Source organism: Lytechinus variegatus, chromosome 10 (genome assembly GCF_018143015.1).
Source record: "Lytechinus variegatus isolate NC3 chromosome 10, Lvar_3.0, whole genome shotgun sequence".
NCBI lineage: Eukaryota > Metazoa > Echinodermata > Echinoidea > Temnopleuroida > Toxopneustidae > Lytechinus > Lytechinus variegatus.
In genome coordinates this window covers 22,166,051-22,186,727 of record NC_054749.1, presented here as the reverse complement: position 1 = coordinate 22,186,727, position 20,677 = coordinate 22,166,051, and the positions used below count along the sequence as shown (strand labels likewise).

Sequence of the window (20,677 nt, the reverse complement as noted above, 5' to 3'; positions counted from 1 at the left end):
ATACAATTAATTTCAATGATTATTCCGTATGGATATAGATAAAATTTTAGGATACTACACCATTCAATCTAAAATTCTGCTCAATTTAGCGTTATTTTCCTCACCACTCTCTTTCTTCATTTGATTGTGTCTTGTTCTCTACATTTACAAGATATGATTGTCTATGTTTGAAATACAATTTTCCACTTTTATTCATCAAAATAATATCTTCTGTCAGCCACCCCATTCTTCTATTTCGGTACTAAATTTTCTCCTGTTTCTATCATTGTCTCCTATGTGTTTTGTTTTATTTACCTTCATCGAATCAATGGCGCAATTAGATGAGGATTATTCTACCCCAGTCTGCCTTTGAAACCTGAAATAAACATTGAAATTATTTTTTGAATATGTATATATATAGAACAAAACATATATATATTTGCAAATAAATACTTATTGCATTTCGATGGACGTGTTATAAGCTTTCAATCCCGAGCTTCAACCATACACTCTAAAGTAAATGACATGTTAACTAAAATCAACAATAATTGAAAGCACTAGCGTACATACGGGGGGGGCAGGGAAATACCTTTTTTGCCCCCCCCCAGACGAGCTTGAAGACCTTTATTGCCCCTCTGACAAGCTTGAATACCTTGTTTTGCTATTCAACCTTGCATAAAGCTGAATCAAACAATTCGAGTGTTGGTTCGAACCATTTGAAGTGGTAAATGAAACATTGAGAAAAGGTTCTTACTCCTCCAACCTTTAAATTGTATATTTAACATTTCATTTTTGAAGTGCATGTAAACAAAAAGATTGAGTTCGTTTTACCTATCAAATTATTTTGAAAACAATCAATTAAATTTCGCATTGAAACAATGATCATGACAATGTAATGGGATGAAAAAAAAAACTTTTAATAATAAAGTGATTGCTATTAAATTTACGATGCATGTTTTTAATAATGTGCTCATCAATATTTAATCCATTGTATGATATAAATATATTCATCGGTATTGTGGCAGTCTAGGGCTGATTTACTATAACTAAGAAGAATATTATTATTCACTCCAAAATGAAGGGAAGGGTTCAGAAACAATTGACAATGACAAATAATTTAAAAAAAAAGGTTTTCACTCCAAAACGAAGGAGCTATTGTTCAGGAAAAATTGCAGCCCCAAAGTTTTCAATCCATTTATACATTTTATACGAACCTATGGTGTTACACAGCTTCCCCAGGAAAATCGGGGGGGGGGGGGGATTAGCACCGCCAGAAGCCCAGAACCCCGCTTTCCAGGGCAGTGTATGGTCGGCTTCCTGGTATGGAAAAGGTTTTTATTTCTACGGTAGTCATTTTGTAATTCATGATTTCTGATGTTCTCGCTAGGACTCTTCAGAGTTTGTTTTCGTCTAGGAAATTCTTTAATGAAATCGTGATAACCACGTTCTCCCCTACTCCACAATTAGAACATTTCTCCATTTATTGAAAATACTTCTAGTATGCGGCTTTCTAAAAAAAATCATTTGTTTGTGTGTATATATATATATATATATGTACATATATACGCGATTTCTTTCTTTTCTAAAAAAAAGGTTAGAAGAAATTACTATAGTAACAAATCACAACATTCACAGAATATTAGGCTTGTTGAGAATTAAAACTTTTATTTCAATTTCGTTGACAACGAACGATACGAGTGCCTTCACGAATATATATATACATATGTATTTAAAAGGTCCTTCACTTTCAAAAAGGGTGCACACTTCGATATAAAAATCAATATTTACATTAAAAACTCATTGTGGCTCTCAAGGGGGGGGGGTGCACGTGCCCCCTCCCCCTGGATCCGCCAGTGATTAAATATTAGAAAAATGATAAAGATATCTTGTTTGATTTTTTTTAAGGAAAGGTATTCAACAAGAACAGAAAATATTTTGATTGAAATTAGTGGTGGATCTCAGCGGGGTCGGAGGGTAGGGGGTTTAACTTCCCCGTGGGCTCCCTAAAAAGAAGAGGGGGGGGGGGGACTTAAACACCACCATTCCTGCTGTCGAGGGTCGCGCAGGCAGAATAGTGACGGATCTACGGGCGCGGTGGGACATTTGGGAGTGATGAACTTAAGCGAGCACATTAATCAATTGCAAACAATTGACATTTTTCAAGTCATGATATATTATGAGTAATTCCCAAATTTGTTTCTGGATCAAGTTGGAAGTGCTCTACGCTGACTATATGGACTAGTTCGACCTTGACTATACACGTTTGTTGCTTTCTTCTGAAAAATTTATCTTTTTATTTGATATTGCAAAATCCATTTAAAAACCTGGGTGGTATTCTGACAATTATTAAAGCTAGGTTTAACCCTAGTCTAAACTGGAATTTAAACCACACTTCTATGGAATGCTTGCTTCATAATATTTCTTAAATATATTCATGGCAAGTAAAATGTACCAATAATAATTTTAAAAAATCGATATATGTATTCATATTCTTTCCATTTCATGACTCAAATATTTTTTTGAATATTTTTTGCAGCACAATAAGACAATTTCTAATTGCTGAATTAGTTGACAAATGGCACTCCATGAAAGTGTGATCTAAGTTAATCCCTGAAAACTTGAATCATCATTGTATTGACGATTGCAATTCGTCTTTAGAATCATCGGACCTTTCACACGCTCTCTCGAAAACTGTGATTTGAATTCGAATTCCCGAGCGAAGGCGGTATGTGTCCTTGGTGATTTGTTAATCAAAGCACTGCATCGATACAACCAGTGCATGATTATTGTATTATCCACGTAAGTGCTTGAAGGGACACGTAAGACCCGCCCACAACATGTTTTGGAGGTCAAGCCTTTCACACGTAAAATATCGTATTGTTATACAAGGAGAATTGTAAGAGCAATTACATTAATTTTATTTAGTTATTTTCTCTTTAAGGATATTCATAGCATAAAATGATTAAGAACATTCCAGAAAGTCTCAGTAAAGTTTTGTTAGGCATGCATATTATAAAGAGTACTGAATAATCTTTGTTATTTTGGAAATGTCCCAAGATAGACAATAAAGCCAGCCTGCAGCGAAAAGGACAATAGTATAAGCTATTTTGTTTACATTGTTAATTTCACTGAGGTCATTCACGAATGTTCTAAAATTATACTGCGCTAGGAATTGGCAGAATGTTCCTTTTGTGGACATACTAGAAGCTTCCAGAATAGTGAATAATTTGCATAATATAAGCTGGCAGTTTCTTCAAGGACATCATCACATCATATCAGAACTCAGAGTTTCACGCCAGACTTTATGTCAGAGCATAGTTTATTTCCAACTGGAATACAACATCTATCTTCTGTGGAATTATTTGCACGCCATCAATGAACTGTTTGCAGTTACTTTGAGAGAGGAATTCTCAGTTCTCATCGAGATCATCAACCTGTTTTAATTAATGCTTTTCAACCCCTGGATTGCTGAAATTGACTGTTATCATCAACATCGTCTTCACAGACATTTCAACTAGCTACAGTGACTCTTGTTATTCATCTTGCTTCAACATCAATTTCACCATCGCCATCATTGTGAACTTTAATTTAAGGAATCTTCGCCAACCAACTATAGGATTTTATTTGGATATACTATCATAACTTTGGATTGCACATCTGACACTTCAAGAGATGTATGATCAATATTCATTCATGTTTTGTTACTTTATGATTGTTATATTTCCTGTAATGAAAAAAATGAAATCAAATTAAAAACTAAATTTTCATTGTTATATGGTGCAGTATCGTAACAGTACCGTAATTTGAGTGAGACTTAACTGGAATTCACCTCCAAAGTAGAATTCGAATTCGTGATTGTGATAAGCGTTCGCGATTCTAGTTTGGTTTCACCTAGGAGATGTCACCTCTAGAGGTGACATCTTCTTGGTTTCACACGTGCTAAAAATTTATTATTAGCCTTTTCACTGGAATCATCATTCAGAATACGATATTTTTTACAGTGTGAAAGGGCGGTAAGCCATTCCTTTTATAAAGAAATTTAATATATACAAAAATTGAAAATTGGGGGAATGCAGGGAGAGTCGCAGTGAAAGACGCATAAATGTACTGATCTTCCTGGTAAAAAAGGGGCACATGCACACTTCTGTCTGTCAAGGCACAATAGGAGAGAATAATACAAAAGAGATAATTGCATCATGCGTGATCACATAAGAAAATAAACAAACGAATAATAACATTTCAGTTAATGTTCTGTAAAAAATTAATTCATGACTTTTGGAAGTGTTCTCATCCCCGCATGGCATAATGACTCTCATTTTGATATGATCAGAAATTCGATTGTCACTTTGAGAAACATTCCTGTCATATTTTCATGAACGGACTAATATTCCTACATCTTATGAATAAAACACACACATAAATACATACATGAATATATTCGAACATTTTCTAATATGATTATCAACTGGTAATGCATGATTGTCAATACTGAAATCAGGAAACAAAATTACAAAATAAAAAAATCCCATCATTTTTACGATGATGACGTAAGAGTTGTGTTTCTCTAATACGCCATTATTGCAATATTCCCCAAAATATAATTTAATCGTATTGCATCTTCCACAGTTATTGACCAATCAAACATTAATATAATAATAATTTGACTACTGTTACTTCATATATCAGTAATTAGGGGGTAGAGATTTTGTTTTTTAATATTTTATTTCATATGTAATACATTGTTCAAAAGCAAAATGTACCAATAATATTGGAAATATATTTGCCCTGTATAGCCCACATTTCTTACATCGTCACATACAATTGCGATATTGCGATAAATCATTTTAATATAAAATTGAATAAAGAATCGCATCTGGGAAAGAAAGTTTGAAACATTGCAACATCTCGTATGTACTCATCCGGGTTCCAGAGAAGGCACAATTCTTGAATTGGGAAACCTACATCAATGAGTTTTCGCTAGCAAAATGAAAATGGAAATTCATTTTTTTTAACCCTTATCAGATAGATCAAACAAAATCCTGAATTAATAATGTTCCTTTCTTCCTTCATAGTTAAGGTGAACAAATAATAGTATGTTAACCGAATGAAAAATATGACTCCATTAACGTATTAGAGCGAGAAAAATTACAATACCATACGTTACTTGGCTTCCACCTTTTAAATAGTCCAGTACAAATAGAGACTACTTTTGATTATTTGCATTGCAGGGCCCTGGTAACAATTTTTTGAATGGGGGTGCTAATTTAAATTTGACAGCAAAAAGAAAGAAAAAAGGTTTCACTACACAATGAAAGTTATTTTGGTCCAAGAAAATGTGTCAAGCAAAAAAGAACAAAAGAGTTTTACTACAAAATGCAGGTTATTCTGGGTCAAAAAGTATTTGAGAAGCCCCCTCTTTTTTTTGGGGGGGGGGTGTCACTAAAAAAGGTTATTTTCCTAACATTTATCAATTTGTCAACTTCTATCAGAATTCTTGAGGGTGCTGCGTTTATATTTATTCAATGGACCCCCGCTTCCCAGAGCCATGTCACGTCGTCGAGGTGGAGCAGCTTGGGTTGTCACATGACCCTAGAACATTTACTGGCTGCACTCTTAACTACTTGCTGGTTTAACTGAGCAAGATTGTCAGAAGAATAAGAATGAGACAGGAAATGATCACAAATCACTACGGGCCTCCCTTTCCCCTAAACTGACACATTAAAGAGATCATGTAACACCCAATTTTTACAACGGCACTAAGCAGTTGAGCAAACAAAATTATAAAATGGAACATTGTAATACTAATGTTAAAATCCTTAATCTAAATGTAATGGGCTCCCCAAATAGAAAGAAATATAAATTTTTATTTTATTATAGACGAAGAACCATACAACCTCGACCAACGTAGGTATATACATGTAAGTAAGTGCAACAACAAAACACAGACGGATCGATGTTTGGCCACCCACAGTTAAATGAGAGGTAAAAACCAAATGTGGATTAACATACTCTGTCTGTTCTTAGGTGGAAGTTGACCGGAAAATCTTATTAACATCGAATTCCAGCCACAATGTAGTCCTTTATACGCCAGCTAGGTGAATGTTGCCTAATTTAGTTGCCATACCATATCAGTGACTGGAAAGTTCGGTACAAAGTCAGTAATCGCTTCTGGGTGAGCAGTCCTGAAGTCTAACAATTCTTCAAGGCACTGAAGAACAACAGGATCGAATGAATAATAGAACTTGTTAGCATACAGGTGGGTCACCTTCACCAAGTAATTCAGATAGCCAACTCCGAAAACGCAGAGGGCGCGGACGTACTTTCCTTTACAAGCCGGATGCGTGGGTACATCACCCCACTTCATAAAGCGTACATTTGCATCCCATGTTGCGTTGGCGTAACCTCCTGGAATACCAGGACTACGGTTGAGAGTCACCCAGTAATGCTCATCTGGACTGAACGTGTCCTCTGACCACTGAAGAAGATCTACAGCTACTTGGTTGTGTATTACGTAATCAACGAATTGGCGACTTGCTGCGTAGTAAGCGTTGCCGAAGTAGATGGTAAGATTATGCGGAGGTGGCGTCTTTAGCTTCCGCGTTGCTACCATTTTGCCGTTAGCAGCGATGAAGTGTGACTTAGTCCTGCCTTTGATGTATGACGGTGGGAGAATGCCGTTGATATCGTTCTTGTCTTTGTATGCCTTCAATTGGCGCACTACCTCAAGATTTGTCTTAAGCGGAAAGTCTTGGGCACAGAGGTTGATGACATACCGCCATTGGACCCTGTGCTGCAGGAGATCCGACATACAATTGACATCGGCTTGGAGGCGAGTGAATCCTGCGTACTGAACATCTTCAACTCTGGAGGGGATGAAGACATTGTCAAAGCAAGACGCCATACCTCTAATTGCATCCTGATATGCAGGTGGGGACTTCACGTCGGGATGGATGCAGTAAACGTTTTGAGGATGATAAATGGCGCGCAACAATCGCTCCACTTGTGCCGACTCCTTGTGCGTCACTATAATAAAAGCGACTGGATATTCCTCTTCCTCAACAGATCGCGGTTTCTCTGGATAGCGTCGCTCTCTTTTAAATACCTCGCAATCCTTTGTCCACCCCAAAACAGTGTCATCTGAAGGCACTGCTATCGACCCCTTCTGTTTCCCCATCAGACGGTTAGCTACATCTATGGCTCGTCGGTTATCAGCCACGATAGCAGAGCAATTAACTTGGTAGTGCCTGTGATACATTGGAGCTACAAATGAAGAATTCCATGATCCATCGAACTGTACTTTCGGTGATGGCGTCACAGTCACAATTTCATTGCTGTTACTACTATGGTTGACAAAGGTCCTCGAGTGTGATGTCCTCTTGGATTTGACTTCTATGGGATTGGGTTTCAAACCTCGAGCTTTTTTCTCTCTCATCCGATCGTTAATTCGGTGATGATAATCACCCCCGTCCCCGCTCATGTAAACAATGAACTGTCCCAACCCGAAGGCGATAGTAAGAAGTAACAATTTTTTGTAAAATGAACAGTAAGTCATTTTGAACAGTTAATGGATATAACGATGCAGATTAATTACCTTCCTTATTTGAGACTTCAAGGAATGATGGTCTTCAAGTAATACATTACTTCGAGCTTGTCAGATGCATATTCCAAGGTGAAATCGGAAGTTCAATTCTCATGTGGTTCTATTACCTAAGCCACACTATTACCATCTCGAAGTACATATACAAAAACAAGTTCGCTTTAACACAAATCTAAAGTATTTCAATGAGCTGTAACTTTCCAATTTCTCTTGCAGTGTTAATAGTAGCTTGTATGTATTACATTCTCCTGTAACTGAATACATGCTCTATGTCATTAACGCATTCAAATTTCCTTGTTCCAAACGATGCACTAGATGCCTTGGAAAAAGGATGACACCACACAGTCCAATGGAAACTTGAATTAAGAATCTAGACAGAATCCTCATCCACTCATTCTCCTCTTGCATGTCTTGCGCAATGGAAACCGAACTACACACCAAGATGACATAGGGCGGTCAATGATGTTTGGCAATATCACGGCTGAAAAAAAGTCACTTCGATTCACCATTTGGATGATTTGCATATTAGAAAGCAGTTGCTATGGTTTCATATGTAGATCAATATATCAACTGATGAGATGAAGCTATGATCGTTTGAAGGTCTCAAGTAATTAAGGATGCCTTGCCTGCAATGGTTTCTGTAGGTAACGCCGAATGTGTATGCTTCAATAAGCTGGAAGCTTGGACGGTTAAGGGGCACGATTCATGCACGCTACACTCATCAGGAACTATCTGTGTATACAACAAAAGACAAAGAGAAAAAAATACATGTCAAATTTCTCTCGATTGCTCTATATTTTCATCATGATTCGTCCATTGTATGTTCATGTTACAGCACTACAAAATGAAAGATTCCATTTACATTCACAACCTTTTTTTTCTGTTTCAGCTGATACATCATCATGATGATTGTTATCGAGCTGTCTCATCAAATATTCTGTAAGCTACTACGATCAATAAACTTGTCAAATCAATCGACAAAGTTTAGATTTTATAAAGCGTGTTGTGCTCGAAACAAGCAGGCAGAAATCATGTCGTACAGTCATACTCAATCATGTGTTGCCAAACATGTCACAGGTATTCTCAGTCAGTGGTAAAACATAATTATGGATAAATATAGGGACGGAAGATATATAGGGAACCAGCTGTTAATACGGTATATGCCAAAGCCACTTATACTTCGTTCATCCAATGAAGAAGTAAAAAAAAGTAGGTTCAATGCAAAAAGAATTCTCCTTGAACTCCCCAGAAAAGTACTAGTAAGCAGAGAAAACCCGACACTTTATTGCTTAAGTCTTCGTAACACAGTTTACAGTTCAACTGTTATGTATAACAATCATGCAATGAATAAGAGTTAGAAGCAATTGAAATCCTTCAACGTGATCCGCTACATGGTACAGCAAATTTGTTATAGAAATTGTGCATTAAATTTGTTATTATATATTTTTTTCATTAAACGCGAACCTTTGTGCAGCTGCATGGTGTGGTTATTACAATAAAAAATACCTCATACCTCTGCAGGGGACAAGAGGGCATAAAAGCGACATATTTTCCTTAATTGGCCCGTATTCTGAAGTTAGGTTTAACTTAGACCACGGTATAACTCTGTGCTAAAATTATGGGAGCAGAAAAATTTAAAAATTCTGTTTATATTGTATATTTCTTATGTGTACTATTTTGTTTCCTTTTGCTTTCATAATGAAGATAAATCCTTCAGTTATCATTCCCAGAAAATTATGAACAATTTGAGTGCCAACGAATTATTAAATTGCATGTGTAAAGGCCTACTGTTAAGGATTTGTGCCCCTAATGGCTCTCTATACTACAACTTTAAACCAGACAAAAACCTGAGTTAAGAATACGGGCCACTGAGTATTAAACAGAATATAGGGTATAATGGAGTTGAGACGAATATCTTTTGTCCTCTTCTATCTCCCTTTATACTAAAGGGGAGTCCGCGGTGAAGAAAACGATCGAAGGTGGGGGTCATTTTGTTCAATTGAACCAGGGGGTGTAATAATACAACCCCGATAAACTATTTTGGATACCCTGATCTCCCCACTTCCTGTTTTGAGCTGTTTCATTATATTTAAAAGGTCAAGTTCACCCCAGAAAAGACGAAATTTGCACCCCTTCTGCTTTCAACAGCTGATTTTCCAAATTTAGTGTTCCACCTTCCGAAGATGTGCACCCCCCATACCACTTTATTACCTCCCCAGGACGTGCACCTCCCCATGCTCAAAGCAACCTCCGCCCTTGCTGTAGTGTGATCCCGATGAAAATTGATTATGTTATTCACTCGAGCTCTCACAATGTTAGCAAAGCCATTATCGAAAAAAATCCTAAGATAATGAAATCAAGTGCTTCTGAAATTCCATGAATGTGAACGAGATTGAAAATAACGAACCATAAGCACAAATTTATATCGGCTCATGTTCATCGAAAGACAAACCATTAAAATTCAATGCACAGGAGAGTCTCCGTTGTGGATAAAATTCATATTTATTCATCGTGCATCAAGTAAGTGGTCCTGAGTCTAGTCAGTCCGAATTCGGCACAATGTGCAACGGTATTACGCAATCGATCAGAACATGTACTCACGCAATTTTTTTCGGGGGAGGGGGGCGGACGCCTTAACTTTTTCGAAAAAAAATCGAAAGCGAGAGAAAGAAGCGACCGAGCGTGTCGCTGGGGAGCTTTTGCATTTTCTAAAATGAAATTTAAGGATTTTATGCAAACTTTTGGTGAATTTTGTGAAAACTTTCAGTAAAGAATGCAAGTTTTCAAAATTTGGGAGGGGGGGGGGGGCTGCTGCGTACGGCCAAGAATCAGAAACAAGTTTCTCATTCAAAATATCTGTACTTCTGATTTTAGTTTTAAAATTACATGTAGTTTATCAAGAAAGTCCTGAGAAACATACCAAGATAAGTTTTCACTTGTTTCTCAGAACCCTCCCTGTTCTACATGTATAAGCAAAATTCCCAACAAACTTCAATATGAGTAACGTTATCTGAGAAAATATTTTGCCAGATAATGTGAACTGAATGTATAAAATTGAATCTCAGATACACCTATCATAATTAAAGAAAAAGGTTTCAAAGATAACTTGAGTAACCACAATCAGTACCGAGTGCCAAAATATCTTCAAAGAAATTAAACGATACATTAACTTAGAGACTTGATAAACATGTCGAAAGGTATTACTATCCTTAAAAAAATCTTACTAAATTCGATATTCATCAGAAATGTTCAATTATAGTAAATCAAAGGCAGTGAGCATGACCTTGATAAAACATTGATTCAACTGTATCATGAATATGGCCTAGAACATGAATGATCATGTGAGTAATTTTTTTTTAACCATCGATTCATTTGTGTATAATGAATATTCACTAGATTGTAAACTATTTGCTTAGAATGTAATGCGAATTCTTTCATAAACAAGGCAGTTACCAGCACAGGGCCACGAGAACATTTTTTTTCTCGTCTGCATATTATAGAGCGAGACTATAGGCGTCGCTTTCCGACGGCGGCGGCGACGGCGTCAACATTGAAATCTTAACCAAGGTTAAGTTTATGAAATGTCATCCTAACTTAGAAAGTATATAGACCTAGTAATGAAACTGGAACATAAGGGTAATAAAGTATTACTAGTATTGAACATCCTGCCTGAGTTTCAGGTCATATGACCAAGGTCAATGGTCATTTAGGGTCAATGAACTTTGACCATGTTGGTGAAATCAATATAGAAATCATATAATAACCAAGGTTAAGCTTTTGAAATGTTGTAATAACTTTGACAGTATGGACCTATAGTTCATAAAACTTAGACATAAATATAATCGTGTAAAACTGCAGATCCTGCGTGAGTTTCAGACTTTCAGGTCACATGATTAAGGCTAAAGGTCACTTAGGGTAACCGAACTTTGGCCATATTGGGGTTATTTGAGGAATTGCCATCATAATTTTATAAAGGTTTATGCATCTAGTTAAAAAAAAGTTGAACATAAGAGCATGCAGGTATCCCTGAATATCATGTGCGATTTTCAGGAACATGGCCAAGATCAAAGATCATTTAAAGGTCAATGAACTCTGGTCGTGTTGGGAGATGTGTTGAATAGGCATCATAACTGAGAAAGTTTAAGGATCTCGCTCATGAAACATCGACATATAAGGGTAATCAAGTATAAATGATTGTTTTGCGCATGTCTTGGGTCACGTGATCATGGTCAAAGGTCATTGTGGGTCAATGGAATATTTTATTATCACATTAGTGTTTTCTTCTGTGAATGATTATTCATTAGCTGTTTTCAGAGGGGTGCTGGTTTAAATTTGACAAGCAAGAAAAAAGGTTTCGCTACAAAATGAAGTTGATTAGGATCCAGGAAAAAAAATTGACAAGCAAAAAGAAAGCGTTTTCACTAAACCAAAGTGTAGGTTATTTTAGTTACATTTTTGCCACTTTTCATAATTACATACCACATTTCCAGGGGGTGCTGCCCTTGGAGAATAACACACGCAGCACCCCCAAGGAAAATCTTGGGGTGTCTATCCCCAGCATCCCCGTTTCCCAGGGCCATAATAAGATTCAATTCATGCACAAAAAAATCACCTTTTCCACATTTCATCTCCATCTCCATGCATTCAGATGAGGGGCCAATGGTGTAACACACTGACCATGCTTACTGTTTTGTATGACATTTCTAATATTTTCAATCTTTATACCCTTGGAAATAAAGAAGATACCCACTGATCAACAACAATAATGACATAACATGTTTTATAAAGAATCAAACCAATTTTTACGTTATTTGAGGAAAATAATGAAATCATTTGATATTTTTTAAAGAATGAAATAAAAATGTAAGGCGTGTGTGAGACATCATCATCTCCTACATTTTGAATACCGGCAATAATGTAAATCATATTTTGTGAAAATGAGCTAAAGTTAAAAATGTCTCTTTTATCAGAAGAGCGTTTTCATCAACTTCTGTTGTTTCACAAGTTTTTAAATCTGACAACTTTCCTTGATTTTGATTGGCTTTTAAACCCAGTGTTACTATGGTAACTCTCGGATGAATTGGGACTTGTCGGATAAAATGTCCGACAAGTCCTTTCGTGAAATGCTCCCATTCCTACCTCCGATTTTTCGTTAGAATTTCAGTGTAATGCTTGTTTTATATCATTTTTATTTCAATCATTATTGCAAAGTGCTCTATGATAGATATACAATATATGTTTTTTTAAGGCCCCCATTCCACAGAACGGAGATTTTGGGGGTAGACTTGACCTTTTAACTTTAAAGGTCAAGTCCACCTCAGAAAAATTTTGATTTGAATCAATAGAGAAAAATCAGACAAGCAGAATGCTGAAAATTTTCATCAAAATCGGATGTAAAGTAAGAAAGTTACGACATTTCAAAGTTTCGCTTATTTTCAACAAAATAGTTATATGAACGAGCCAGTTACATCCAAATGAGAGAGTTGATGATGTCACTCACTCACTATTTCTTTTGTTTTTTATTGTTTGAATTATACAATATTTCAATTTTTACGAATTTGACAATAGACCTCCTTCCCTGAAGCACAAAATGTAAAAATAATGGAATTCCACGTGCTTAGGGAGGAATGAAACTTCATTTTACATGACAATGACGAGAAATCAATTCAAATCAATTTTTTGTTGGGGTGGACTTGTCCTTTAAATTGTCGGTGTGTTGTGAACACAGTACATTAGCTTGCATCGTAAAAGAGGATCGTAAGAGGTGATTATTTGAGGTTATCCTGAAGAGAAGGCATGCATGTGAACAATATATTGCACAAAATGAATTCCAAAATAAACACGAAAGCGGGGTTCCCCCCTTTTTTATGGAATGTATTCAGCATCCATTGATGTTATACACTATCCTTCAAGCATGCAAACCAATTATTAATTGGCTTGCATATGATTTCTTACCTTCGTCCAAATTATGATTTCTTCAAATTTTACAGTTTCTTTCGCTTCCTGGATTGTACAGGAATGTTATATGTTTGCTTTAAATAAAGGCTTTGATGTTATTATGTCATAAATAATATATTGCAAAACTGTTTTGGTCTGTTTTCTCTCTTTTTAGTCTACTCCCTTTTAAAGTTTCGTTTGTTTACTCTGTTTTCCATTTTCTTTGCCTTAATTTGCTTTTTTTTGCTAATAATAAATGTGATTACTAAGGCGCCAAATGCTCAATACAAGGCGCACAGATGAAAAGAGAGAAACAGAACAACCTAAACTGCTAAATCCATTTTCAAAACTTTTGCGCTTCTCTCAAAGGCATTCTCCTGCTCATGGGATACCTGCACGCCATCAATGGCCGAGTAGCTCTGCATTGCGCTCAAGTAGGTCGCAAGGCTGCAGCCCGATTTCGACATGGCGGGAAAAAAAGGAGCTACAGCTCCGGAACAGCTCACACTTTTCGACAGTTTTTCCACACAAAAAAGGTTTGTTCCCGACTTTTCTACAAAGCAACAGCTTGAGTTAGTTCAAGGATCACCGAATATGCATAGATAGCCTATATCCCAGGACAAATTCAAATTGAATACCCATTGACTATCCAAATGAATACCAATTGAATACAATGTACATGGAAAGTGAAACAATGTGTACCCATATTGAAACCAATTAGCCGTTTGTCCCAATTGAAACCAATTGGTAATTGGTCTCCAATCCATTCAACCAAATGGCTATTGGTTTGATCTAATATACAAACACAATTTACTCATCATTAAAAGCGTATATTGACATCATTTAGATTTATTGCATTAAAATATATCACTAATTGACAGCATGCATGGATGTGAAGAATACTTGGTAGGTCACACCTATTCTACATGTACATGCGCGTGCCACAAATCTCACTTTTATACTTCAGTAAAGTCCCCGAAAATTTGTTTATCCGAAAATGAAATGAAGTTATGTCTTCAAAAAGGTTGGTTCATAAAAAAGGATATAAGGTTCGCTATCTCCATGATTACGAAGCTGAGGTAAGGTTCATGTAGTACATTGCAGCTATCATAGCGAGTATTCTCTTCGGGACACAAACGCTTTCAACATAGATGTATAAAATTGTTGAAAATGCCCGTCAATATTTCTTGAAAAATGGTGAATCGGAATAGCTGTCTCGACGTAAGTTTCGGAGCTGACAAAAAATTGCAGATAGGTCGTTAGTCCAGGACGAAATTGCTGTTTTGATTTAATAACTTTTGACGAAGTGTTATTGGTTGCTTTTTGTCATGAACGGAAATTGATAATGCATTTTTTTTATATTCGTGTAAGCGTTCTGCATTGCGAAATTTTCCTATTTTTGTACTGACGAACCTGTATTCTATTGTTCGGACTAACAAACCGTATTAACCATAATATGGGTTAACAAGCCTTCGGAATAATCTCACAAAATGTTCGGAATATCAACCCTTTCTTTAATTTTTGGTCTAATGATCATATTGGTGTTTCCTGAATAACTTAAAGAATAATGAACCTAGTGTATTCAAAGACAGTATAAGTCCAATCAATTTGTGGCAGTATATGTATTACACCAATGCGTGAAGTATGAAATATAAGTAGTATTTACTTTAGAATTGGCAAAATTATCATCACACTGGATAAATAAAAATGCCCCAAAGTAATGCCCAATGTTGGTTGGAGTTTGGACACATAATTTTCCTCATGAAGCACTTTTACCCAATATTTTTTAGATTGTAGAAATATGACTAGGAATTCATGAAAAATATATCACCTCAATCTAATAGGCCCAATGAGAGCGTGACATTTGGTGATAAGGTCTGAGAAGTGAGAACTGATGATTTTAAGCACTTTTGTAATTATGAATAGAATGCATGGGTTATTTTTAACCATTAATCGACATTCATTAACCGTCATGAAAGGGTGATTTTGGGTAGTTTGTTAGATCATATAGAGGTATATCTATCTAACTATAATGAAATGCGAGCATGCAGCGGTAGCTAATAAGTTTTGAAAATAATAGTAATAATATGTCCACTTATATAGCAAAGTTACTATGTGCATATACAATGTACTCATGGACCTGCGCTCTGATATTTTTTTTATTAATATTGTTGTCTTTTTACTATGTTTTGGCGATCCAGCCTTACAGGTTTCTGATAACCTTCATGGAAAGCCACGCAATGTATTGTATTATCTAATCTCATTTGATATTTCTTTGTATTTTTATCCTATTTTGCGAAATAAAGATTGAATTGATACTCAGTGGCGGACCGTGACCCGGAGGAGACAAAGCATTGGGGGGGGGGGGGCACAGCGTTGTTCACAAACAATGCAGTGCCCCCCAATGCTTTGTCTACTCCGGGTCACGGTCCGCTACTGTTGATACTCATATCATTATCCCGGCTGTAGCTGAGCCGCCATATTAAAGGGAACCAAAACCAAAGAAGAGAAGCAATCTTATAGCAAAGAGTAAAATGAGAGGAACAATTTAAAACAAGTTTCATCAAAATCGGTTATGAAATAAGCAAGTTATGGGAGTTTGAAAACTCTTGTTGTACTTTCTATGGGGATCCTCAAATTGGCAAACGTGCTTCAAAATGGCTGATTTTGTGGACAACTCTCCATTTGTTTTATACACAATTTTTCAGATTTTCCTTATTATCTTTCAAATTGCATCTTGCCTCCTTCTGAGCACGACATATGTCATGAGAAAACATAATTCACACCACATAATGTCAAGGTCAGGAGGAGATAATGTGAAATATTATGTAAAATAAAGGGGAAAATCTGAAAATTTGTGTACAAAACAAATGGAGAGTAGTCCACAAAATCAGCCATTTTGAAGGACATTTGCCAATTTGAGGATCCCCATACAAGACTTTATAAATAAACTTGCTTATTTCATAACCAATTTTGATGAAACTTTTTCATTTGTTCCTCTCATTTTACTCTCTGCAGTAAGATTGCTTCTCTTCTTGGGGTTTGGTTTCCTTTAATAGGCGGTAAAAGAATTAATCATACCGGGTACCGGCCCGTTCATCTCACCTGGCTCGAGTGCTGAAGGAATCACACATTGGACCCGTTGCATAAAAATTCTGCTATAAAAAAAACTCTGGCAAACAAAATTATGCCATTGAAACTTATAAATTAAAAAACTCTGGCAAAAAATCCAGTTTTTTATGGAATAAGTTTTAATCATGGGTCCCTGAAAGGAATATAAACGTCAAGTTTCTTGTTTCAAGATAATGTCACCAATTGATATATTTTGCTGCCCAGGTAAGACTGCAACCAACATAAAACAGAATCTAATATCCCCAAATCAGATTCTAATATTTTAGCAAGTATACCGTGGTCAACCGTGTCGAACGCAGTACTTATTGGTCTAAGCATGCATGGATCCTAGTAGAATCTATCGTCTAGTGGAGCGTTGTGGCCATAGGCGGCGGAAGCGGGGGGGACGTGTCCCCCCTAAATTTGTTGTTGATGATCTTTTTTTGCTTGTCAATTTATTTTCCTACGACCCCCCTAAATTTTTTGGGCTGAGAACCTTTTTTTTTTTTGCTTGTCAAAAATTTTTTGGTTGTCCCCTCCTAAAATTTTTGGCTTCCGCCGCCAATGGTTGTGGCCAGGTGGATTAGTCTCCAGACTCTGAAACAGAGGGTCGTGGGTTCAAATCCCAACCATGACGTAATTTCCTTCAGCAAGAAATTGATCCACAATGTGCTGCACTCAACCCAGGTGAGGTAAATGGGTACATGGCAGGAATTTATTCCTTGAAACGCAGCACGCGTAACAGCTGCACTGCTATAAAGCCAGGGTAATTATGCTGCATATACTGTAGAGTGCTTAGAGACTTCTGACAAAGTAATAGGCGCTATATAAGCAAGTATAATAATTATTAGAGTATGAAGGAGGTAGCTTTCTGTTGGTTCCTAGCCAATAGTAAAGCACTCTGAACTTTTAATAACGCGGTTTGTGTACTATGATAATTTACTATAAAGCCGATTGGGAAGAGATTGTTACAATGGAGGTGTTCCTAATTAGCAGTGACTGCCCCTTCAGTTAACACAAGGACATTGTGACACATGCTGTTAGTGAAGTTCATTTCCAAGTTACATGAATGATTCTTTGGCACAGGCTAGTTTCCAACCCGAGTAACGTTTGCAATCGGGTAATGGCAGCTTTATTATTTTCGTAAGGCAGGTAGTACCCAGACATTCAACGACCAATTTCGCTGGCATGTGATCGAGGGAACATGAATCTTTGCTGAGATTCAAAACAATCTTCCAAACATCATTCTGTGATAGTGATCTGAAGTTTGCAAGTATTAGTTGGAAGTCGGACAGTACATGCCGGGAGTACATGTACTCTTGCAAATTATCAGTACTAATCTCTTCATTTGCAGTGATTCAATATCCCCGTCAATATCACAGTGAATTTACTAGCTTTGTTCAAAGAAGTCTCCCAGTCCATTGACAAAATCATATAGTTGTCAACACTATAGGAGGTACAACAGGGTACTTTTTTTGTAATGTTCAACAAGGACTTTGTTATATATGTAAAAGAGTTTATTTTGGTTTATCAGTGATACAGTCGTTTTTTTTTATTTATTTACCACTTGTGGGATGGAACACCCTATCAGCACATGCTGTTTTTCGTAGGGGTCCATGAAAAAAAAAAATAGCATCTGACGTGGAACATGATAATTGATCTCCAGAATGGCCATTGTCATGTCATGTCGTGCAAAGGGCCTTATTCATTACAAATAATGTCAATAGGGGGTGGCACCTTGGACCCTCTGAATCAGCCTGTGAATTAATCGCCTGTGGATTCTTTCTTGTTAACAGCTATAATATCATCTTGGATTCTTTTCCTTAATTTTTTTTCTCCAAATATTCACCCATTGCTGCCTATAGTGGATAAAGATGTAATAAAGAAAACAATGATTTGTTTTATGTATTCTTCAGTACATTATTGTTCAACAGTTAAAAGAGAAAAATAAGACTAAATCTTTTTACAGTTATGTAAGACAACTTTGACTTAGTATCAACTCGGCCCTAATGCCAGAAAAGTGATATTCTTTATTTTTTCTGACATTTGGAGAAAAAAAGTAAGACAAAATCAATAATGACGCACAATCTCGTGGTCATCGTCCCCTGCTGGTATTACACAATTGGTAAAGACTAATTAGACTAAATTAACATACAACCTACCTGTTTATCAATGTTGGTCAGTTTTCTAATCTGCTAAGATATCCTTTAACTGAAAGGCGCCAGCTCAGAAACCCCCCAAAAGTAACACGATCTTAAAAATCATGCTCATACAGCTGCAGATGAAATACATCCCATGATTTTTTGAAATGAATGAAGCAATGCGAGGAATGCCGAAGGACAACTGTTTCCATCGAAGCATGGACCTACTGATCGAAGTACATGGTACTCACGTTGACTGAACCATATGATGAACTATATACTGCAAGGCTAAATATAAATAATTGTTCATTTCCTTACCTTTCAGGAAGTTGGATCGTTAGGGATGTTACCGGTTAATTGAGTGCGAAACGTCCCGTTCACATACAGCCAACAGCAATGGTCGTTCAGCTCACACGAGCTCAACATCGCATCGGGCAATACAATAGATAAAGATGCTCAGTAAGTTGACAATGTGCTCTGCTTGGACTTCTTGGTATTGTGATGTTAATTACCGTCTTTACTCCGTCCTGAATAGTCAATAGAACCTTTGATCGTGAGGTGTAGTCTCACTTCGAATTTTAACTTGGAGTATCCGCCGCAAGAGCGCCAGCTAAGCCGATATGACATCTGTAGCTTACGAATCATTCATCTGTATATTGTATCATCAATATCAATCATGCTAATATGGAAGATCAGCGTTATGTGTATTCCGCAGGCACAGACTCTGATTGAACCTTTGAGTGTGTCTCCATGGAAAGACTAGCACACACAAAACTTGCTGTTTCAATTCAGCCGTGCAGAGCGAGAGGACCTAATTCAGTACCCGGGTTCAGTACACAAGGCATGGGTAGGCTACACATTTAGACCCATGATTAGTGAAGGGTTTGTACAGCAGACTACGTTATGTGCGTGGTGGAGAGACAGTAGGGGTGTATATATTTATCTGTTTTTAAAATTACATTGAATCCAGACCAAATTCTAACTCTTCATTGTTTAGATTGGACAAGATGAATTTTGTTTGTTTAGTTGAGTAAAAAAAATGAATGGATTAGTACTGCATTAAAGTTCGTTTAGTGTTATTATGTACTGGAAATCTACCGATTTAATTTTAACAAATTGCATGTGAAATACACTTGACACAAAGACGCACTCCCTCCACCCTCGTCTACATCCGTTTGCATATGACTCGCACGGGACTCGCACAATATTCATATCCGCCGAATGAATGGCAATCAAATAAAAAAGAAAAGAAATTCAATGATTTCAGTCTTCTGGAAACAAAAACAGGTGGGTGTTTCATAAAGCTGTTCGTAGGATAAGAGCGACTTTAAGAACGACTGGTGATCCTTTCTTTCGGTAAATGCTATAACACCATTTGCGATGGTTTAGCGCGTGAGAAAGGTTCACCAGTCGTAATATAGTCGCTCTTAACTTACGAACAGCTTTATGAAACGGCCCCCACGGCCAAAAGAATTAAGAAAAGATAACGTAACTATGGTATCCACGGATAAGACAATACTCTATGACAGGAATGTGATGGAAGAAGAAGACAAAAACTTTGATGATCGATTCATGTGCATTTTATTCAATAATAGACTTGACGATTGCACGAATGCTTGATATAATGTGATGCCCAATTAATGACATTGGTATATTACGTAATTTATTTATAATGACTCAGTGGTAGAGCGTCCGCCCTATGAACGGGAGGTCGTGGGTTCGAACCTCGGCCGAATCATACCAAAGACTCATAAAATTGGGACCTTCTACTTTCCTGCTAGGCGCTCAGCATGTACATTGGAGAAGGGTAATGATACCATATGTTATGCAGGGCTCGCTGGTAGAGCAGTTTCCTAACAAAAGTGGCTACCCTGGGTAAATAAAACGTTATTATTATTATTATTATATATAT

At 36.7% G+C, this 20,677-nt stretch overlaps 1 protein-coding gene across 2 annotated transcripts; it reads right to left on the bottom strand.

Annotated features, from left to right (window-relative positions):
* Positions 1-5,001: 5,001 nt before the first annotated feature.
* Positions 5,002-19,706, bottom strand: LOC121422393 (N-acetyllactosaminide beta-1,6-N-acetylglucosaminyl-transferase-like). Of its 2 annotated transcripts, none has more exons than XM_041617401.1 (2): positions 19,084-19,706; positions 5,002-8,308 (listed from the first exon to the last, which is right to left on the bottom strand). In XM_041617401.1, exon 2 carries the CDS (start codon positions 7,529-7,531, stop codon positions 6,086-6,088), a length of 1,446 nt encoding a protein of 481 aa, XP_041473335.1. In that variant the 5' UTR covers positions 7,532-8,308; positions 19,084-19,706; the 3' UTR covers positions 5,002-6,085. The 2 variants fall into 2 exon arrangements, with proteins under 2 accessions (XP_041473335.1, XP_041473337.1); XM_041617403.1 differs by lacking the exon at positions 19,084-19,706 and adding an exon at positions 18,787-19,064.
* Between the last annotated feature and the right edge of the window lie 971 nt (positions 19,707-20,677).